This window comes from Aethalodelphis obliquidens, unplaced genomic scaffold, assembly GCF_003676395.1.
Source record: "Aethalodelphis obliquidens isolate GAN/ISIS:26980383/991018 unplaced genomic scaffold, ASM367639v1 scaffold21, whole genome shotgun sequence".
In the NCBI taxonomy this organism is placed as follows: Eukaryota; Metazoa; Chordata; class Mammalia; order Artiodactyla; family Delphinidae; genus Aethalodelphis; species Aethalodelphis obliquidens.
In genome coordinates, this window is record NW_020837965.1 from 10,887,297 (window position 1) to 10,911,177 (window position 23,881).

General features: G+C 44.1%; 1 protein-coding gene across 1 annotated transcript in view; it reads left to right on the forward strand.

The window, feature by feature from the left end:
- Positions 1-6,284: 6,284 nt before the first annotated feature.
- LOC113627799 (translation initiation factor IF-2-like) overlaps positions 6,285-23,881 on the forward strand; it is a 95,696-nt gene continuing 78,099 nt past the window's right edge. The window contains exons 1-2 of the mRNA XM_027120862.1: positions 6,285-6,502; positions 6,668-7,388. Coding sequence (XP_026976663.1) covers positions 6,285-6,502; positions 6,668-7,388 — 939 coding nt within the window. The remainder of the gene's footprint in view (positions 6,503-6,667; positions 7,389-23,881) is intronic.

A 23,881-nucleotide genomic window follows, 5' to 3' on the forward strand; every position in this document is an offset into this window, starting at 1 on the left:
CAACTCAATTCTTTGAGACACTTAGATCTAGTCCAAGACAAATATGAAGATAGCTACTATGGCTTTGAGGGAGAATGAAATTAACACCATACTATCAGAAAACCATGAAAAAAAGAGAGGAGTAAGAAGTCATGAATGTCATCTTTCCATATGGAAGTTGGAATTCTGAACCAACCACATGTGGCATTGGTTTGGATTGGAAAGGAAAGGGACATTAGAAAAGAACAGGATTTGGAGAATGACTAGGTTTGGAGACTGTAAAGCATGGAGTAATTAAAGATGGGTTAAAAATACATACCCAAGAGGAGACTGTTGAACATTTTTCTAAGGACATATAATACAGGAGGAATTTCCTGGGAGATTATTCCTGGATGAATTTGATATTTTGGGTGTTTATGAGCTACCCTAAATACTTATTTTGCTCTTTTAAAAATTCTAAATTCACGAGTGTGGGCAAGAACTAGTAACTCATTTCCAAACAATAGAGTATGGAAATGGGCAAATACTTCTACTGTGGAGAAACCTTGCACACAATACCTTGAGGAGTGATGACTTTTTCATAAGTGATGTCATGCTGATATCTTGTACCACCTGATATGGTGTGATGAGAATGACATTCCACCTCCATGGTATTCTTTCCCAAACCCATAATTAAGAGTCTAATCTGGGGTCTAGTCATGAGAAAACATCAAACAAATCCAAACTGAGAGACAAAATACCTGACCATTACTCATTCAAAACTCTCAGGGTCATGAAAAACAGTGAAAGACTCAGAAACTGTCACAAAGCACAGGAGATACGATGGCTAAGGGCAATGTGGTACCCTAGATGAGATCCTGAAACAGAAAAAGGACATTAGTGGAAAAACTGATGAAATAGGAATGAAGTCTGGAGTTTAGTTAGTAGCAATATAACAGTGTTGGTTTCTTCCTTTTGCTAAATGTGCCAAGGTAATGTAAGATGATAATGTTAGGGGAAACTATGTTTAGTCTGATGTCATTTTCCTATGTTTTGAAGGCTGGGACTGTGTGATGTAATGATAATACTGTTAGCAATAACAACAACTAAAATTTCTAAAGCACTTTCACACACACTGACTCGCGATCTGATGGTATATAAGGCTGGTAGAATGAATATTTTTATGTCCATTTCATATATGAGTAAACAGTGGCTTGAAGCTGACTTACTCGGGATCAAAATTTTTAGTTCCTTAGGCTTAAACCATGATCTTGTGAATCCAAATCCTATGTTATTTTTACTTTCACCAAGTCAGTGTTCATGTGTAAATGGGGAAGGGTACAAGAAACATGGGGGGGGGGCTAAAGGATTTGAGATGACAGTCAAAGTTCAATTGAAAACTCCACTGAAGATTGAAGTCCTAAGCATAACTAAGCTGACTTCTGGGTTTTGAAGCTCACAGATTTGCTTTTTGTTTCTCTCCTTCTCTACCCTTATGCATTAGTGATAGTTTCCCTATAAAAATAAAGTAACGTAATTATCACAGTTTTGTGAGTCTGCAAAATTATTATACTCTGGAGCCCCTGAACCACATTCTTTTGCTTCCTCTGGCCCTGCCATCATGCATTTCTAGAGCTGACTAATGGGTCATATGCCTAAGAAATTTGTAACAGTGATTCTGTTCATATATTTGGTGTGATATTTTCCATACTTCATTTTCCTTGTCCTGATTAAATAACTGCACCAGTCGTCTTTAATAGGGAGTATATTCACATTACATTCTCTTCTTATACTTCAGAAACAGCAATAATCTAACATACAAATTCTGTACATCTGCAGCCACCCCCTCTCCCTTTCTCAGTCTTATTCATTTTCCCGAAGCATAAGTCAGAAAGCAAAACCTGAACAGGGCTCCGTTTGCCTTTAAACAAAAATGTATTCTTAAAGATGAAATAGTAATACCGTTATCTCACATCAAGGTTTCAAAGGAAGAACCTCGTGTACTTATGTACACTTACACACACGAAGTTGGATGTTTAAAAAGCAGGCAGATGAATATTTGTCCTAAAATGTGGTCACCCCTGTTGATTCTGCGGCTTGAGGAGCTATCTCTATGCTTTGCTGCCACCTTGGCAAACTAGAAGGATTTACAACGGAATTCTGCACCCGGCTGGCTGGAAACAGCGTCTCCATTGACTCGGCGGGCTGGCCTGGCTCAGAGAGGCATTTGAAATGGCTATTATGTAGCAGAGAGAAATGAGAACATCTATCCGGTGGATTTTCTCTATTTAAACATTTTCCCTATTTAAAATAACTCAGTTTCTGCAAGATTCAAGTGTTACTCTGATTTTTAAAGGCTCGGTCTTTCATTCTTTAGTTCGAAACGCAGATGGAGAAAGAAGGAATCGGTTGAAGACTTCTGAGTTTGCGCTCTGGGCGAAGTTCTGGCTCTTTGGGATATGACGGTGACAGCAGAGGCGTTCTGCTGTCAGTTTTCTCTTGTCTAAGCTTCCATTCTGCATCCATGAGATGACTCGCCTCCAACTCCAGTTAACTTCTTGGGTGCCCAGAGCAAGTAGTCGAAGATGTTTACAAAATGCAAAGCATCTGGGTGGCCAAGGCGGAGGCTCATATTCGTATTCTCTCTCTCTTCTCTCTCTCTCTCTCTCTCTGTCTCTCTCTCTCTCTCTCTCTCTCTCTCTCTCTCTCTCGCTCTCGCTCTCGCTCTCGCTCTCTCTCGCTCTTTCTGTCTCTCACAGGAACTGGGGAAATAATGTTTATTAAAATCCAGACTCTTAAATTTAACCTGCTGCTTTCAAGTTTGGGACTCAGATATATTTTCTGCATCGTCATTCTTGTTTGTGTTTCCCGTTTTATCCATTCTGAGGATTTCTCTCTCTCCCCCTCCCCCCAGCCCTCACCTATTTCCCCATTTACATCTCAAAAATCCCTCACCTCCCTCCCACCCCCCCATCTTCCGTTCTCTTAATCTTATTTGAATATAAGGTTATTATATTTGGCTTTTGCAGACACTGGGTGGTGGGTGACTGGGAGGCAACTTTCCTTGCGGTTTCATTTAAATTTGGCGTGAGTGGGTGGGTGCCTTCAACAATTCGTCTCGCACACGCAAAACAGTTAAAAGCTAGAGGTAGAAGGAGCAGAGAGTCCCACAACTTCAAAAGCATCGTCTAGGAAAGGAAGTAGTCCGTGGGTCCGGAGGGTGGTCGGGGGGAAAGGAATAAAACCCAACTTCGCTGGCAACTGTAATAAATCTGGTAACTGAGGGCAAAAAATAGATTCCGAGGGCTGGGTCTGGTCCGGATGAAACGCTAGGGCTCCTTCCCATGCCGAAGTCTGGCGCTGGAAACCTGCCACTGGCGTCTTGCTACGCGAGTGCCCCCAGACAGCAACACACCCACTAGAATCGCACGTGAACAAAGCTCTTTCCCCGGGAACCGCCGCCTGCGGTTTCCTGGTCGATTACAGCTTCTCCGGGGAGTGTAGGGCGCACACAGGGTTAAGTTAGTTCCCTCCCTGGTAGGAGGGAGAGGCGGGGGAGGGGAAAAACAGCTTACAGTCTCAGGCTGGGTACCTTGTAGTTAGTTGTACGTTCGAAACCTGTGGCCGTCACTTGCGAGTTTGGCATCTTCCACTGTCACCGAAGAGGAACGGGGGCTCGGAGATAATACCAGTGGCCGCAGTCTGCGAGCCAGGCGCTGCGCGCCTCCCGCCCTGGGTGCGTCTCTGACCCTCGGTCCCGTGCATCAGGGAGCTGCGAGGCGGCAGCTCCGCGCCCGCCACCGTGTCCACCCAGCCCGGGGAGCAGGTTGGCAGTTCTCAACGATGGGCAGGAGGGACCTTGGCGGCGACCCCTAAAAAAATACCATGCCCCGGGAGCCCCGCTGCTGCCGAGCCAGCTTCTTGCCTTTCCACCTCCCAGACCCTGTCGGATTCGGATGAGCCCACTGAGAGAAGCCGCGGCCTCCAGGTAAAGGGACTGAGGTGCCAGGTGGAGTTTCCAGTAACCGACCTGGCTGCCGCTAAGCGAGAACCACGAGGTTTCTTAAGGGGGATTATAAATCAGCTGGCGGTGGTCATTGGGGTGGGATGTTTTAGGCTTTATCTTTCATCCATAGAAAGAACAGACTGCTTAACTCGCCCCTGATTTTAGGGAAGGGAAGTCTAATTGCAGGTCGAATCTACCTCCTCTAAGGAGTTTCCTAACTGAGCTCTGGGTCAAAACGCAAATTAGCTAGCCAGCTGGAGCGTCGATCCTAAATTGGGATTTCTAGATCCACTAAGCTTGCCTGAATCCAACCTCTCATTGCCCCAGAATGAATGCTAACTTCCAAGAGTAACAATCCCCTAGTCACCCACCCCTGCGCCCACTCCATCTGCTGTTAATGCCACCGGCGTTATTATCAAGCGGTTGCGTCTAAAACCACCAGCCCGCCCCCCGCCTGCAATCGGGGATCCATTAGTGGCTAAGAAGATGCGGAGGGTGCTGGTTCGTTCTCCTTCGAGTTGGGGAAGGGGTTACTTTTCTCCAAAGTCTTTCTCCAGCCCTGCTGGTCTTCAGTGGCCTGGCACTGAGCTCCGGCCTGCGTGTCTTGCAGGCGCACCAGTGGTGACGGTGAAGGCGGGAGGAGCCCACCAGGCTGAACTGGGATTGCGTTCCCGGCTCCGCGTGCGTGGGACGCGGTGAGGGGGTGGATAACGCCTCCCAACACTGGGTTTAGGGTCGAGGCGACAGCAAGGAGCGCGGGAGTGGGTCCTCGCCAGCTGCCACGGAGTCCCAGGGAGGGGTGGGAGCCGCCTGGAAAGATCCCTCCGCCACGCAGACCAGTCCCGGGCTCGTCCTCGCGCTTTCAGCGCTGTCTCGGTCGCTTCTCATTTGTAATCAGGCCCAAGATCAAGATTGCTAGTTGAGGTGCGGGCACTAACCAGGGAAAGGAAGTATCCGGAAAGAGGGTGACTGGGGCGGGCTGGACCCACACTTGATGCCCGGTAAACTCCTGGAGCGCTTGGGGCTCCGGAAGGCGGCAGCTGCTGGTGGAGGCAGAGGCCACCGTTGCTGTCGTCCCTGGCGCTTTACTCCTGGAACCTCCCAGCAAGGTTCCTCCTGGAACCTCCTCACTGTCAGTCCTGGTTCAATTAACTCCCTCAGCCTCTCCCCTCACCCGATATTTATTAGTCACATACTGAGTTTGGGGAGAAGAGCGGCTTTGCATCTGTAAGGCAAAGCATTTTCCTAGCCACCTTCTCAGGATGCAACAGGAGGAGCGACCCGCGGGCACGACCCGGGGGCGTGTGTGCGCGCGTGTGCCAGCGTGCGTCTCGGGCGTGCGTCTGGGTGGATCCGTGAGTGGTTTGTGTTTGAGAGGCAAATCAGGCGTTTCTCCAAGTCCGCTTAACATGATTTAGGCGCTCAAAAAACATGAAGGCGGTAGACACAACGGGGATGCGAAGGAAATAAAAACAATTAGGAAAGTGGTGCCAAGTGACTCAGACTTTGAACTGAGGACGGAGAACTCATCCCGAGCTGGTTGTGGCCACCGCCCCTGCCTAACACTTCTGCCGCGATAACCGAGAGGATCCCTAGGGAGTTGGTCCTAAGCCAGTTTCCAGCTCGCTGGTTGCTTCTCGCCTGGCCCCACCGACGGCGCGTCTCAGCGCAGTCCGGCGCTTGGCGCGAACTCGCTCTCCCTCTTCTGTTCAGATTTAGCCTCTCTCCAGACTTGTTAAAACATGACAGCAATTTACTGGAGGCAGGAGGAGCGGCAATGAAATGAGAGGAGAAAACCAGAAGCTTTTTTTTTTTTTTCCTTTTTCAAGAAAGAGACGTGCACCTGGTTCTCCTTGCATTACTCTTTAACCTTTGCAAAAGATTGCGAAGTGGAAACGTAGCCTGTATGCAAATCAAGCGTTTGTTTTTTTTTTTTTTTTTTCCGCCGCTGTCAAACCTGTTTTCTGAATCTCTGAGGCTGAATTTGGTTGTTCGTTGTAATCTATGGGGCAAGTGAACAACGCTCTTTCCAGCGGCCAGGGTGAAGGAGGAAAATGGGTGGCTTAAAATAATTATATGAAACTTCGAATTATTTTCCCTATTGAGTTATTTAAGAAGATCCGGGATCAGTGATGGGGCGGGGGGCAAATCACCAAGGTTGCCTGCATTTGAAGTTACGCCATCTTGGTTGAGAGACTTGTTATATATTTTTACCCTCTAATGTCACGTTTCGATCGTTTCTCAGTGTCTAAGTAATAGATCCTCTGGTTTAGAAGTACAACCCCGGGCGGGCAGGGGGAAATCAACTTTTGGCGCTCAGATGGTGGCACTATCCTTCAGAGCTGGAGGTGGGAGGGTGCAGGGTAGAGAGAGAGAGGGGAAGGCGTACGCGGTCTGGGTGGCATCCGCGTTGTTAGCTTCGGCGCTCGCGCTGCAACTCTCTTCAGGGAGGACAGGGTTAAAAGCCGAGGCTGACTTTGCCTCCTGGAAAGCTTTGAGTTGCAGCCGCGCCTCCCAAGCATTCTTTAAACCAGAAATGTGGGAGGGGCTCCGAGAGGGAGGGAATAGGGGAGGGAGGGAGAGAAAGAGGACTCGAGGAGGGGAGCGCGCCAGAGCGCGAGGGACCGAGGCAGAGGAGGAGTGCGGGAGCAGAGGAGGCGATCCCGCGCCTTCATTACTGTAAACACCTCCCGGGGGTGTCAGATGGGGTGGGGGTGGGGGTGGAGGCCGCGGCGCCTACATTAGCCGGGCCGGGTTGGGTCGAGGAGGCAGTAAGGTCGGAGCAGCCTCCGCACCCACGCCGGGCCGGCGCAGCCCTCGGAGCGAGCCCCGCGGCCGCCCCCGCGCACCCCGTGCGGCGCCCCACGCCGGGCTCCGCGCGGTCGGCGCACAGGCGTCTGAGTTGCGCGCACCCGCCTGGCTCTCCGGCTGCCCCCCGGGGTCCTCTGTGTCCGAGGAGCCCCGGCGCTGCTGGGCAGCTTTCCGCCGCCCTCCCGGCTCCCCCGCCGCCTTTCGGGACTCGTGGGCTCTGCCGAGGCAGAGAGGGGGGAGGCAGAGAAGAGGAGGCGGGGGCCGCGGCGGCCGGAGCCGAGAGAAAGTGGCATGCTCGAGCCCTGGAGGCGGAGGTGTTGGAGGACGGGGGAAGACGATGCCGCGGCTCCGTAGGGGAGGAAGGCGAGAGCGAGCGAGGCGAGCGGGGCGCCCGGGCGCCGGCCGGCTGCGGGGAGGCGCGCGCCGCTCTGAGGCTCCGGCCTCCGCATCCCGGCGCCCCGACGCTGCGGGCGACAGGGCCGGGCTCCGGCAGCCGCCTCCGTCGCCGCCGCCACCACCCGGAGGAAAGAGCAAAAGTTTGGATCTGGGGGAGGACGCGACGCTGAGCGGGATTACTACCAGGGCTGGAAGGAGACCTCCAGAACCTTCGCAGGTAACGCACACCCCCAACCCTCTCCTTCCCTGCCTGCCCGCTGGGCTCCTGCTTCCTCCTAGCGCCTTTCCAGAGCTCGCCAGATCTGGCTGAAAGTAAGAGGGAGGCGAAGTTGAAGATCCCGGGAATGGGCAACTAGCACGGGGAGATCTACTGGAACGTTAGAGCGGGATCGAGGCGCTTCTCTGCGCAGAGTAGGCAGCTGTGCAGGGAGGCGAATCTCGCCCGGGAATGGATGGGAGCCCTCGGCCCCAGCTGGTGCCTCATCTTGTAGCTCGGAGGAAATTTAGAATGTTTATTCAGTGGCTTTTAGTATTCTTCATTCCAGAGAAATGATACGTAGATTTCACTCACTCCACCTTCACCCTCCCACTCTCTCATCCTTATTTAGTATCTTTTTAAAAATGATACGAACCCACTCTCATTCGCCTACCCAGTTTAGCTGGTGCAGGAAAGCAAATGGGGGGGAAGGGAGTGGGAAAATTTCAAGCAAAGGGGAAAATTTATCCTTCCCCTTTTTAACATCCTAAGAGCCCTCCCTCCCTCCTTCCATTCACCTCTGGCTTCATAAAATAGGAACTTTCGAAGTCACATTTTGATTGAAGGGTGAGATGAAACACGTTAACCATTGGTGGTGTGAATTTGCAGTGATCGTCAGCCAAGTGTGTTTAGGGGGTTAGTGGTGTTGCGGAGAGGCCGGTTTTCCTCGGTGGCCTGATGCACCGGGGCTTGGGGGGAGTGAGTGGTCGCGTTTGTGCACTAAGGCGGGGGCAGCGGAGAGAAAACAGTCACGTTTCCTGGGCAGCAGCCTTCTTACGCTAATAAAATAGCTCCTGCGTTTCACTCCGAGAGCAAAAAGGTGTCAGCCTCAACTCCCCGACGTCCCCTTTCCCCCAGTCAAGTTTGAGTTTCGAAGCAGCTCAACGTTTGCTGCTCTGTCTTCTTTATTATGATCATTATTTATTCACCTGGAAACTCATCGTGCCTTCTCTCGTAAATGGAAATCAGTCTCCAAGAGCTTTTGATTAATTTTAGTGCAGGAAATCTCTTGTAAAGCTTACAGTAAGCTAATCAAATGCAAAGCACAAATCCGTGTAAATGCTCGCGCAGGAGTGCAAGGTGCTGATTAGATTTCTTTACATGCTGCATTTGCTGTGCAAAGCATCTTCTAAATGGGAGCTATTGCTCCCCACTCAGCTGGGAGACTCTTTAATCACCCAGGGTCAGGGAGCTTTGGGGCATGTCCACTGGCTCACAGGCTTATTGCTAAATTTATTATGTCTAACTTCTCCCAGGCAAAAGGTAATATGAAGGCTACCTTCCATATCGGGACCGATATTGTCTGTGGACTTAGCGGTATGACCTTATTACATCTCCAACGAAAGGATCCCCCAAAATATTTTGAGGTAAATAGAATGCAGGTTGGCATTTGTCCAGGCATGTATTTGGTTGTTGCAGTATGAATCAGTATGAATGTAAAATTTTAGGTCAGTATCTGAAGTGTTAGAACTGGACTTTTTTTTTTTTTTTTTTAATCACTGAGCAACATGCACCAGATACATAAGATCGGCAGGCCACCATGTTAGATGAAAATCAATCTTTGGGTAATCAATCTTTCATGCATAGCATGAAAAGTTGCTTATTTTCCCACAGTGTCACTAGTCCGCGAAATACAACTTTTCTTCCTCGCCTCGCCAGAAACCTCAAAACCATTTATGGATTTTTAATAATCACAGGTGACAGTGCAACACCATACTGTCATGTTGAGCTGCAAATATCTGTGACTGGAGGAGGCTGGAAGATGAAATTTCAAACATTAGTCCATGCCTCTGGCAGTAGGTACAAGAAATTGTAAAAAGACTTGAGCTAGCTGTACTGTAGCAGACCTATTACAAACCTAGCATGGAAGGAATGCTGTTTTTTTAAAAAAATGCCCGTGTCTTAACACTTCAGTAGTTTCACTGCAGTTTTAGAAATTCCAGGGGATGCTTTTAACAGAAGAAGTAGATTCCCAAATGACACCATGCTGGGCTGCCTTGGGTTTCCCAAAGCAGGCATGATTTTTCCTGTATGCTAGGTTTCAGATGATGTGCTCTTATCCGAGTTTGAGTTTGACTTTGACCGCCTGGATCTAATTTGAACCTCCTCTGATACCTGTTACATTTATATTCTGGCCTGCTGGAGAGTTTGATTTAGGATTTAGACATATCTCCCCAAAGCAATCCTACATCTTCCCAGTTTGAAGCTGTGGTTTCAAGAAAGGCTCAGGTATGTACAAGTGCAGAAGCCTTATTCTGTAGAGAACCAGTGTGAGCATCTGATCTGACCCTTCAGCTTTGTACTCTACAAGGAAGAATTGCCACTTCTGCGGTCCCTAGTGTCTGAAGGTAAAAAACAGCAAGGGTGCCGGGTGGCTCTCGGTTTTGCTCGACTTAGAAGATTCGAAAAAGGTCAAGGTGATGTAATTTTATTTGTATTCCGGTTAGACCTTTCTGGATAACCATCTTTTGGTATCTTTAATTTCAATTCAAGTTCATTTTTCACTAGATTACTAACTTTGTGGTTTCCGCCACAGTGATTCAAATTCAGGCCATTAGTGACCTCTGTCTGTGAGAAGTGAACACTCATTGTTTTTCTTTCTTCTCATCAGAGTCGACAGATTATGTGTGTGTGCAGGGGAGAACCCAACAGCTCTGTAGTTCTTTCTGAGTATTTAGATTTTCGAACTTGATATTTCTAATACAGAGTTCAGAATGGGTAATGATATTTAACAACGGTAATAAAAATGTTACAGGCTACTAAATGGTTATTCCATACAGCATTGACAAAGTGATCAACATAAATAAAATACCAGTGCTGTCCACTGCCAATAAAAGGATAGTACAGTCAGGTAGACTAATGTTTCGAGACTCACAATACTGCTGGATGTAAGTTAAATTTTATGGCCCTGAAGTGCTTATGTAACAAGGGAAACTTGAGACAAGCCCAGAACATACATGTGGGCTCTAGACTTCACAGTAGCAGTGCATGTATATCTTTTTAAGTTCAGCTGTGCTTCTGCTGTGAACTTATGGTCCAGATCAAGGGCGAGGCGAGGTGGGGTGTGAGAAGGGTGTCTATAAACAGATGGTCTTTTAAGGAGACTTTTTAAAATCTGATTCCTAATCCAGCTTTGTCTTCTGAGCGTTTTCAAATCAAAATTTCCATTTGAGTTGATTATCCTAAATGGTAATTGAAGACAAAGTTTACTGACTTTCTTAAGTATGTGGATACCATTATCTGGCATTTTCCAGATGGTTTTTGATCTCATGGTATTTGGGAATATAGAATTTTTAAGAGGCTTTCTCGTCCCTTGGGCAGGTTTTATGCCAGAGACATTTAAAAAGACCAATTATTATTATTATTATTATTATTACTAAACTTAAGCAACTATTATAACACCCCAACTTTCTTTTCCCTACCCTCCACAAATTGCTTTGGTTTTTTTTAAGTTATATTTTTCTTCTAAAACTACATGTTGGGGCTAGGAGTAAGGCTATCAGTACCTTTTTACTCCTTTCAGCAATGTGACCTCCAATTAAATATTTGTTTATAGTAAAACATACACAGGTAAACATCAAGGACCATTTTAGGACAGAGATTCTTTTCAAGGTTTGAAATATGTTTCTTTTTAAAGGATTATGACACAAATATTGTAATAAAAATATCCTGTGTTCCAATGAATACAGAGACTTATTTCAGTTGCATGGAACAGTAAAACACTGTATTGGCAAAATAATCAGCAGTATTTTCAGTACATGGTCAAAATCTGTTAGAACCTTCATGGTTTTTTTTTTCCCCCTTGGTGAATTTTGCATCTACTGGTCTTTTTGGTTTTCTTTGATTCTTTCTAATGTGGCTCTTTGAAGTGATTCAAAATTAAACAGTAGCTACTTTTCTCGGGAAATTCATCATGTTATGTTCAGGATTCCAGAGGAGTTAATGATGCAGAAAAAGTCCTGTAAAACATCTTTCTAAAAGAAGTCCTTCTCTTGCAGGCTTCCCACTTACTGGCCTCCTGTACCATTTGCAGTGAATTGGAACTCTGTTATTTATTTATTTTTCAAATACCACCTCTAACTTAATTTAATGTGGGATGTGTTTCTGCAGAAGCGAACAGCACCATGTGCTGTCCGAACAAAGCAGTGTCATTTACGGATCTGTCATAGGGAAGGTCAAAGAAAATATCCTTGTATAATTTGGGAAGTCAAAAGGCCACATTCATGATTCTTAAATACCGATCAATTGTTCTGCGGATACTCAATAAGGGCACACATTTTTCTGGCAGTTTAGTGGTTGAAGACCTCAGCCGTTTTTTGAGGCATTCACAAAATAAATCTCAGATGCTCTTACCCATTCAGCGCTCATTAGAACTGGGCAGTCTTTCTCACTTTCCTCCCAGCTTGCTTTTAAGGGAATGTGCGAGAAACTTGGCAAAAAGTCCTCTGTTCCCCTCAGTTCACAGGTCATGTGCTGTATTTCAGTTCTCTTTATTAGAGCTTTCAACACACAGATAAAAGAATCTTCCAGCTGAACCTTTCAAGAACCTGAGGGCTTTTGGATTTAAACCCATCGAAAAATATCAGGTCTCCAAGTTCATCGATACTATTAGGCCTCAGAACACTAAAACTTCCTTCCACGGGGAGTGAAAGGACAGTGGCTCCTAAAATTAGTTCACAAATATATGGTCCATTGAAGTCAACAGAGGTCACAGGTCTGAATGGAAAACATTAGACTTATATCAGTCCCGAAATAGGCCCACGTGCTGGTGTCACTCTTAGCCCCAGCTGCCTGTGGGTGTCACTTTCATGAAAATCCAGTGTCAGAATAACCTCTATGACAGTTTTCTCTCCCACTTTGCTCCAGAGCTTCGACTCGAATATTTTGAAGAAGGGAATCATGCAGGAACTTGTAATGTTCCTCACAGATATTAGATAAAGAGGTGCTGAAGGTTAAGGGAGTAGATTGGATAAACATTTGACATAGTGGTTCCAGAAAATTCTGTTTAGGCCCTGAAGGATGACATTGACTTTCAAACATATTCCTCTTGATCATTCACCCGCCTCCTCTGTTATGTTTTCCAGTTCTCACATACAGTATTTCATTTATTCCTCACAACTGCCTCTTCTGTGAGTTGGTCTGAGAAAGCCCCACTCTGCTGGCTTCTTATTGGGTAATAGGAGCCAGAAGGAAGTTGAAGGCTACCTAAGGCTGCACAGAGCCCTCCTTTAAACCATTTGACTTTGTACAAAATCATGAACGTTACATTTAATTACATAGATGCTGAATTCTCTGATACAGTTTAGAAGTTTCCTTCTTTACGAACTCACCTAAAATGATCAGAGTTGGATTTCTTAAATTTCTTAAATTAAAACTCTAAAAAATCTTGCGATTGTGTAAATATTTTGATTTTAAAATAACACTTCACTGTCTCTCCCCCATTATCCTAGAGGCATGTTTGCCTGTTAGGATGGGAGTCATTTTATGAGGTAGGCTTTGTGATTTGGGACTTTTACTGTGATGGGGAATGAGAAATAGGGAGGCTGTTTTGGAGGAAAGAGAAGATGTATTTATAGAAAGAAAACCTGCATTCTCATGTCAGCACACTCCTTTCTACACTGATGACCTTGGACAAATTACTTCATCTTCTGGAGACTTAATTTCCTCTCTACAGAGTTCAACAGGGTTGTTATGGGGTCAGATAAGATTAATGTGTGTGAAAATACCTTGATAATAATTCAGTGTTATATTCCCATAAAGAGGCATTATTCAGATTGATAACATTTATCACTGCAGGACTGTCAGGTGCTAGGATAGTTCTAGGTTTTAGGTAAATAGAAGGGTAACCAAGGCAGCGTGCCCTGCTCTCCAGGAGCTTTTGTTTCTGTGAGTGTTCTGGGTACCGCCCAACCAGTAAAGTGTCTGATGGTTCTCTACATCACTCCCTCCTTTCACTTAGTGGTGCATGATCTTCTTCCGTGGTGAGTTGGGCACAAGGGCCAAACTTTCCTTCCTTGACAGCTTGGCTTGACATTGGAAAATGAATTTATCACAGATGGATTCCAGTGGGGATCTTTTGGGAAGGAACCGTCAACATTCCCTGAAGTAAGGTTGTTTCTTTTTGGATGATGGCTTTATACTTTAGCCATCCAAATGAACCTTTTGCAAAAACACAGTCATTACTAGGGTATATGATGATTTTTCAGACTTTTGTTTTGCAAAATAAGGCAGGCCAGTGCAAAAGACTGTCAGTAGTTTGGAAGCCTCCTGAGCCCATTACCAATAAATGGCCTCATTTATTAAGAAACAACACAGTCTCCAAAGCTTGGCCTTATTTTGACTTGTGAGTGTCACAAAGCCCTTGTGGGACAGTTCTTCACAACTTATTCCTTCATATTTTGTTCAGTTGTATTTTTATAATTGTCAAATCGGAGACACTTTTAATTTTAAATGTTCCAAGAGTTGAGCATGTTCATTTTACTTCCCTGATTTGTCTACATGTAGGCCTTTGTAAAGGTTAAGGTTTAATTGTTTTAAAGTTATTTAATTGAAGCCTGCAGAAGACACACATATGCGAAGTGTGTATTTATAAAACGTATGATTAGGTCATGATTCTTGATCAGAAGAGAATGTTCCTATCAGTGATTTGAATGTATGACAGTCTGGATCTGTGTTCTAGATCTGGACAGTGTTCTTTTTAGTTCTGGATTTTCTATTTGCCAGAGCTCTGACGCTTGCTTTATTCTTTTTTAAGTTAATTAGCATTTTAGTAGTACCTTGTAAAGGACCTGGCCACGGAACTATATTTTTACATGACAAATCATTTTCATAGTTTGAAAAAATTAGTCTGAATACCTTTTGTTCTGGCAGTGCCAAATGATATAATATTTGAAGAAAGAATGTTTGCTGCTACTCTGAAGAGTTCTGCTAACAACATGAGAAGAACCTGTGGGTACATATGGGGGAGGTAGTGTACGTTTGTGTGCGTCTTTGAAATGCACAGACAAATCTAAGTCTTAGATACTATGGGATGGGAGTACTACTTTGCCCTTATGCTAGGTGGTGCTAATTTAGCCCAGATGTCCATACTATAATAGAACAATGAGATAACCTAACTTATTTTTGGTTGGAGATTTTCACTTCCAAATAGGTCCTAGGGAAACCCTAAATAGATAAACACACACATTGTAACAAGGGACTATACTTTTGTGTGAATGGCGTGGTACTTATGAGGAGATATTATTCTTGTAGAGGCAGAAGGTATACATCCGACGATGAAGAAAGCTTTTTCATACACTCAGGAGATTATTTTTGCCACTTACCATGCACCAGGCATGGGGTAAGACTGGAGAGGCAAACATTGGTAATGCAGGATCCCTCCACAGAGGCAACCCAGGCTGGTGAGGAGAGAGGAAGACATAAAACCTATCTGCATGGCAGTTTCATCCATGATTGAAGACAGTGCCAGGAGCACAGAGTATTAATGAAAAGAGCTTTACATTTGGAGAGAGAGTCTCAGGTTCTAATGCTGCCTTTGTCCCTTGTTAATTATGTAAACTTGGGCACACCTTAAAAATATCTTTTAGGGCATCCCTGGTGGCGCAGTGGTTGAGAATCTGCCTGCCAATGCAGGGGACACAGGTTCGAGCCCTGGTCTGGGAAGATACCACGTGCCGCAGAGCAACTGGGCCTGTGAGCCGCAACTGCTGAACCTGCGCGTCTGGAGCCTGTGCTCCGCAACAAGAGAGGCCACGATAGTGAGAGGCCCGCGCACCGTGATGAAGAGGGGCCCCCGCTTGCCGCAACTAGAGAAAGCCCTCGCACAGAAACGAAGACCCAACACAGCCAAAAATAAATAAATAATTAAAAAATAGATATATCTTTTAGTCTTTGTCTCCTCAAGTGTAAAAATGAAAGGAAATTCTTTCTAGTCATAGAGCTGTTCTTCTGAGGATTGAGATAATTATGTAAAATATCTGCCTGTCTGGCACACAGTAGAAGCTTAATAAATGCTGACCGCAGATCCTTCTCTCTCTGAAATGATAATGATTCCATTATGTTACTCGCCCCCTCTACACATACCTCTGCATTGCCCTGGAATCCCGAAGAAGGCTTTTGACCCTTTGAACCTGTTCATTAACAGGATACAGCTTCTGCAAAAGACAGTTTCGTTATTTATGCACGTAACAGAGCATGAGGGGACAGCAAAGGAAAGCGCTCTCCACATAGTGGCAGAATGGGCTCATGGCTAGTGGGATACAGTGTGGGCTGATGGTGTGAGGGAGCACAGAGGGAAGGGACAGAGGGCAGAAAAGAGACCTCAGTTTGGGGAATCAGAAGGTGGTGTCAGCTGAGTCCTGCCTGACTTGCAATGTTTTTGGTCATTGAAAGCATAGCCTTTGGCACCCCGCCCCCCATTCACCTCCATGCCCCCTTCCAGGGTGACAGTACCTGCAGCTTGCAACAAGCCCCATGTCTAGACTGTGACCCTGGACACAGTGAGCCGAGGTTATGATGCCTCTGCCAGTCTACGGAGATTTTTTTATCAGAATTCATTTTAAACACTTGCTTCACACAATCCATCTCACACATGACTCTTGGCAGAGTCAAGAAGATATTTTATTGTAGAAGATTAACATGTAAATCATTGCTCTGTTTATATAATGCTTATTCTGTGCTTACAGAATGATTATACCTTGCTTGTGTAATGGTAGATGCTCGAATCAGAATGATGCTCTTGGGTTATCATTTCCATGTGGAAGAATTTCTTTCAGAAAGCCATTTTCAATTAATTTAAGTAAAAGAGCTTCTTACTGCTTCTGTGTGAGACACTCCTGAACAGCACTCAAAGGCACTGGTCAAATACACAATGCTGGGGTTATTTTCCATTTCATTATGATTACATGTATATATAGTATAATTTTTGCATTCTACTGAGCAGTTGAGACTTGGTTCTTTTTTCTTAGTACTATGAATCTATAAATTGTTGTGGGAAGGTTATATTTAAGAAGATGTTAGGAACCCCCAGCTTCCAAGTTTGGAAACACAGAGGTTTTCCTGTTAAAATCACATCATATATATGCAACACATATACATACAATCAATCACATTGGAGCAGAGAAGCAGGCACTAGAGTGTATTCTGCAAGCTCTTCACTTCTTAGTAAGTAGCTTTAGAACCAACATTCCACCCAACATAAAACAATAAGACCTTGTTTTGCTTCTTTAGAACATGTAAGAGAGATTAAAATTCTTTGGGAAATGGTTTAAAATTTTTTTTTTTTTTTACCCAAATAGGTAAGGAACCAGTCAAATAGTGCTGACAGCAATGGAATTTAAAGCTCAATTCTCATAATCTCTGAGTCCCAAAGGAATGCAAGGCAGACATCCATTCAAGTCACAAGCTTGTAACTGGGGATTTGACAAAGGTTGATTTTTTACCATGTGCCAGGCACCATGCTAAGTTTTGTTCTGAGCACTTGGGATACTCTTTCAAAGAAGACCTCGTCCCTCCTCCCCAGGAAATCTAATGGATTGACCTAGAGTTGCCCTTTTCCAAACTAGACTCATTCATCTGAATGAACTGGTTAAAAAACTGGAGGAGCTGGTTAAAAATCCATGTTTCTGGGCCTGAGGCCTGGAGACCCCGATATTTTAAGTCTGTGATGAAGCCTGGGAATGTGGATGTTCAAAAGTTCCTGGGATTGGAGATCACTCACTGATAATTTTTAGAATTTTTTCCGACCCAGAGACTCAGTGGTTTTATAGTTGTCTGGTTTAGAGTAACTTGTGAATTTCTGAAAGTATTTTTCCCATATATTTTGCCACATAGGAAATATTGCTCCATTTAACCCAACTCTTCTAGGGGAACCTTCTGAGGGACCAGATGTCAGGGCTGGTTTCACTCTTGGTAGCCACAGTCTCCTATGTGGTTTCTCCACCATCTGTCTGTACCATTCTTGGTGTCCCCAGAGTTAATCCCCTAAGAAAGCAAATCACATTGCATTACTAGTCCTATGACTTGGATTTCCTGTCCCCATGGATAAAGCACATCCAAACTTGTTATCATGACACATGAGATCCATGACAATCTGGGTCCCAAGCATCACTGAGACCTCATTCTCCAGCACCCATCCCAGCACCCATGCTCCAAAGATGGTAAGGCCTTCCCCATGCCATTTACCCTTTACATAGAATATTACTTGCTCACTCTCCATTTGGCAAACTCTTTTCCTGTAAGACACACAGGAATGACACATTCCCTCCCAGTCAAAATTAGTCATTACTTTCTCTGGGCTTCTAGGGCATTTTGTTTGTCACTTTATTAGTTCCCTGTTGGTGTTGTATTGTAGCGTGTCTGTTCATGTGTCTGTCTCTCCCAGTAGACCCAAAAACCTTGGCTCATTCATCCCATCTCCCTGTTACTAACAATAGTGCTTAATGCCCCAGGTTCTGCACAAATGTAATTGAGTGAATAAGTATATAATTGTACTGGACAATTCTGGAAAACAAGAAGATTCATAATCTAGTGATAGGGGCTGCTTCCTCAGAAGTGTTTTCCATGCCTGTAGATTGGTGGCTCAGTGGGGAAAAAATACAACCACCACCATCCTGCCTTACTGTAAGAAGGTTTGTCAGGCAAAAGCCTTTTGGTTAACCCAACCCTGATCAGCATCAAGCTCTCCAAACCTCACGTGAGGCAATTTCAAATGCCACACTCGAAGATCTGTTTAAAGAAGGAATAATTTTGCTTGATGAAGTATCTCTCTTGGCACCGAGTAAAACCATCAGTTAAGTAGATGTTCATGCAGATGTGGTTTCCATAAAATGAGAAATTTAACTTATCGTGTTAACTTTGTGTCTCTTTCCAGACAGAATTAGAGAGCAAAGCAAAGAACTTGTGACTGTTGTGCATTTGCTCTCTTTTTCATGTTGTTGCTCTTCCTTTTTGTTTTGTTTATTAGATCTTAGGCACATTATTTCCTGATGGCAATATCTGAGGAATGAGGGCCCTCCAAAGAGGAGAAAGGAAGACTAGGAATCATAGATCCTTAGTCACTCTGTCTCCACAAAGCAGGATCCACCCTAGTCCTCATGATTTGCACATTGAATGCAGCAAAGCCCATGCAAAGGTTGCAACACATTCTAAACTTGCATGGTTTAATGTGATCACGGTAGCGACAGAAGTTGGACCTCAAGTCCTTCTTATTGGCCAAGAGACAATTCTAACACCTTGCTGCTTTTATGGTAGACTATCGATTGATAGACAGAGAGGACTTGTTTGCAGGTGGGGGTGGTGTATGCACACATAAACACACTCTGGTCCCTCCTCCCCCTTTTTAAGCAAAATTTTCAGTGGCTAAAAGAGTAGAAGATAGTGGAGCACATTTTGATATACCCACACCTTAACCCTTGGTCCCCTCTGGGCTGTCTATATACTGGCAACACTTTCCATGCCAATAGGCGACCCATGGATGACCTGAGATGACTTTTGATAAAGCACTCTGCTTGAGTTCTAGGGGCTAATCACAACGCCCCCCAAGGATCTTACAGGGTTAATTTATGGGGCTGTTTAGAAACAATACGCCTTCCTGATTCTTGAATCATGCTGGGTATCAGTAAGGTCACATTCTCATCTAGGGGGATTAATAATAATAATAATAGTAGTAGTAATAATAATTAACAGTGGTAATTGTATTGATTATGCAATTCATTTAGGATGCTGCTTATGCAGTTCATGTATATTATCATGTTTAAACATTCACAAAAACCTTGTATAAGAGGTTCTGTTTAGAAATACTGCTAATAACCCCAGTTTACACACAGGGAAACTGAAGTAGAGCAAATTGCGTCAGATTGCTTATCTTATTTTGTAACTGCAGTTAATTAGTTTTGTAAGATAGGTGAGCACTAGGTGATTTCCGAAATCCACTCTAACTTTATTTTTCCATGCCTTAAAATCAAATTCTGGGATGATTGCTCATCCTCCACTAGGCAGCATGTGGTCCAGATTTCCATATTTGACTTTTTAATAGGTAAATATCTAAGAAGTAATTATTTGCTATTTGCCATTTTTGAGTGAAAGCAGTTCTTGGGTCTGTCCATGCATTTCTATAAAATGGGAAGAGAGAAGAGTCATTAATTAGAAAATAAAGTGTGACAACTTCTAGCATGTTTTCAGTACTAATGAAAGCCTGTGGTAAGTACCTAGTGATTAAGGAGTCGGTTATCGGAGAGCAGACTCTCCGTTTCTTGTCTTTACCCTTTTACCAGCACTACTAATAAATAGTTAGATGGACTGATTTGAGATGCACCTCTTTTTCCCTGTGGAGGTGATAATGGATAATGGAATGGCCAAAGGGCAGATAATAACATAGAGTGGGAGGTTTCTGAGAGAGCCTGGAAATGACTGAGAATTGACTGTGCTATAAATAGATCAGATCCTCTCCTTTTCTAACTCTATGTGATTGCTCAGGTGGTAGACCCTGTTAGGTGAAAAAATGACCCAGAGATGGTCTGGGAAATGCTGTTGCATGTTGATAATTTGAACATAAGCCCTGCGCTTACAAGTCGTCCCCAGTTGAATTTGATTTTTGACCATCCCTCTTTTCTCACCCTTTCTGCTGATGCCCTCATCTCTGCATGTATTCTCGTTGCATTTTATGAATTTGCAATTATTTGTCCTTCCTAGTTCTGTATGAATATTCTTAATTCTGTCTAAATTAAGCGATCCATCGCTTAATTCTTTCATTTCCCTGTGGGCAGCTAGACCATGGCTGCTGTTGTTTCTACGTTCTTTTGTCACCACATGCCCATCATCTGTCATGAGACTTCTGTGGATGGGGTGGCATAAGATGATTTCTGAGTTGGGTCAGTTTAGATGGGCTCGTGGATGGGGTGGGGTACGAAAGCACACTCTGCCCACGTGTGGTAGCAGTTTGATAAGCGGCTCCCCAGCTCCAGGGCCACATGCAAACACCAGCTCTGTTGGCCCTCCGGTGAATTCTGTGTTATTTCTGTCTATGGCAGAAATTTTACCTAATGCTTTGTGTCCACTATCTGCGAGCTCACTTAAGGTGAAGGCCTTGCCCAACAAATGTTTGAGGAGCTAAATTGAACCAAAGCATTTGCTCTCTGCAGTTTGCAGCTGAGAAGTGATCAGGCCACGTGGAAGAAACTGAAACAGACCAGTGTCAGTCTTGCTGGAAATGGCTGCCTGGTCTCTTTGGACCATGCACAGACCTATAAAGGATCAGCCTGCGACCCAGGGTCACTCTTCCCTCTCCACTAGGAGTGGTGGACTCACTTGGATTTTGTTGGAATTCAATGTCGGTATGTCATTTTAAACAAAGTCTCACTCTGTTTAATTCATATGTCTTTATTAAACAAGATCCGCTGTCTAGAACCACTGCTTTGAGTCATCTTTAATTACTCCCTTTCAACTGTTCTGTCACTAGTTTTACGCATCTTTCAAAAATTCTGTCCTCCTTGCCCTTTCACTTTGGCTGCATTGCAGTTAAACCCAGGTATGTCTTTCCTCCCCTGACTTGCACACCACAGCTGTTCTTCCTCGTTTTCAGGCGGATCCTACTGCTTTCCATTATTCACAGAGTCAAGGCTAAACTTTTTTTTTTTTTTTTTTTTGTAGTACGCGGGCCTCTCACTGTTGTGGCCTCTCCCGTTGCGGAGCACAGGCTCCGGATGCGCAGGCTCAGTGGCCATGGCTTACGGGCCCAGCCGCTCCGCAGCATGTGGGATCTTCCCAGACCGGGGCACGAACCCGTGTCCCCTGCATCGGAGGACTCTCAACCATTGCGCCACCAGGGAAGCCCAAGGCTAAACTTTTAAGCTTGACACTCAAGGCCATTCTTTCTGGGCCTTTCCTTTATCTTCCCAAAGAAAGTTAATCTTCTCTTCTGAGCTAAATGTAGGGTGAGCCCTCACTTTTATCTTTATAATAGTCTCATTGTGGTGTAAAATTTTACCTGGTGCTTTGTGTCCACTGTCTGTGAGCTCCTTTAGGGAGAAGGCCATGCCCAGTAAATGTTTGAGGATACTCTATCTGGTATCCATCCATACCAGATACTCAGGTATCTGACTCCAACCTACCTCTGAAACTTATAGCACAAGTCTCTATCTCCATCAACATATACTACTTCCCATAATTTTCAGTACTGAGAAAATTCATATTAACACAAGTTTGCAGAAATAACTCATGCATTTGAATTTCAAAGTTATCTAATAGAAGCTTCCCTTGTTCCCTCTGTGGAACACTTTGTCAAAGCAGTGCACTCTTGCTTTGAAAACAGGAAGGTAGAACATTCCAACAGCACCATGAGCCCTCTGTTGGTATTTGTAAAATCTGTAGTCTTTCCAGACCTGTAAGCAAGAGCAAATAGAAATAATCAGAGGCATTAGACTTGATTATGTTGAGCTGGATTCTTATAACTGAGGCTGGATAGCCAAAATTAGCGGTGTGATGGTTTATACTGAAAGAGATGCTTGCAGTATTGCAGAACCACAGACTGCAGCTTACTGGAATCTTTGAAGACATCTGGATGTTTTGAAAAATGCAACAATCACCTGCTTTTTATTATCTCCATAATTGTATTCTTTCAAAAAGGGAGCTGCATAATGACAGAGGGTGGTTGTAGTGGGAAGGCCATGGAGTTTGCATTCACATGGATGGCTTTGAATCTGGTTCTGCCGCAACCACCTAGGGTAACTTGAGTGTGTTTCTTCGTCTTGGGTCTACTTCCTCCGTTTTTAAATGGAGGAAAAATAATATGCATCTCACAGGATCACTGTGACAAATAGATTAGGTGATGCCTGACACACATCAAGTACTAGTAAGCCTTAGCTCTCCTTCCTTTTGCACTCCAACTTGGAATAATGTGAGTGCTGTGGTTTATAAATGGCTTTTTTTTTCCTGCATAGATAAGGCAGTTCTGTAATACTATGTCACTGTTTCCCTGAAGGATCTTTCTGTGGGGCAACACTGCCTCTTGCCCAATTTCTCCATAACAGTATTTATGTCTGGGGTCCAGAAGAGGAAATGATATCTTAAGAAATAGTTATCACTCTGTCTCAATTAGGACACTCACTGCTGAAGAACTCTTAAAAACACTTTGCTTCTGCGAAAAAAAGAAATCTCTCCAGGAGTCTTATCGCCTCAAAAACAGTGGGTATCATGGATTATTAGAAAGGAATTACTCAAAGAGAGAGCTCTTAAAAACAACTGCCCGCCGAGGAGTCTGGCTTATCAACAGGCAAAAAAATAATTTTTCTACTAAATTTTAGTTTGTCGCTATAAACGTGAAAATGGCAACACTCATAATATATTCTGTGGGGACGATGCAGTGAGTGTTTCCACTAGGTGAAATTCTCAAGTAAGAGCTTCTAAGAATGAACATTAACTCTTCAAGAACCCTAGGGAATGTCTGTTAGGAAACAGGTAAACAGCAAAATGAAAGCTATTACAAAGAGGGAAGCAAAACAGGCAAATCTAGTAAATAATTTTATTGTGGACCACATTGTGGAAAATATGCTGGGTTGTGAGGCACATTTCATTTAACACGAATGACCAATGTGATTATAATTGGTTAATGAATATGTTTTCTTTTTCAGCGTAATATTAGTGTCATCCAGAGTTATGAAGGTGTTTTTCATATCAAAACCCCACAGCCATGAGAAATTATGTTCGTAGACTTATTTTCTGGTAAAAAGTCAATGGTGTTTCAGCTTCACTTAGATTTCAGTTTAAAGGCTTGTCTGCAGTCTGAAAACACATTAGCAGATAACGAAGGATCTGTACAACATGACTTTTTTTTTTTACCCTTAAAAACCAATATTAGAGCTTATCCTTAATTGTATTTTTCTTTGTGTGGAAATCTTGATCTTCTTGTATAAAATACTTTGGAAGTTTGGAAGGGATCTCATGGGAGAATTGTAGTATTTCCTTCATTAGCGATTTTTCAGATAACATAAATAATTATCCTGATGGTTTAGCTTAAATTTGGTCTCCGATGACAGGCGTGCAAACAAGCTGGCTTGTCACTGCCCACTCTCGTTTCGTGATTCTTTATTTCTAGATCAATTAGTGGGATTTCTATGCAAATATATAGCAAATAGATTCCTGAGGAAATGAGTATTCAGATGATTATTTGTCCTTAAGTGACAGAGAGACTTGTAAATAATGGAATGTCGAGAGAAATCTCTAATTTCACTTAATGGTAGCTTGGCTGTGATTGTGACTCCACCTTTTTACCAGAACTCCTAACAAGAAGATGAAAGGATTGCAACTTCAAGTCCCGTATTTCTTTTGCTCTTCAAGATTTAGAGCACGTTGCTGATGGAGGAGTGCTAGTTGGTATCTGTGAAATGTGCTGAACAGGACCATTAGGCCATAATTGAAGTGATATAAGGAACGGGATTATTTGGAAAATTAGGAAATGG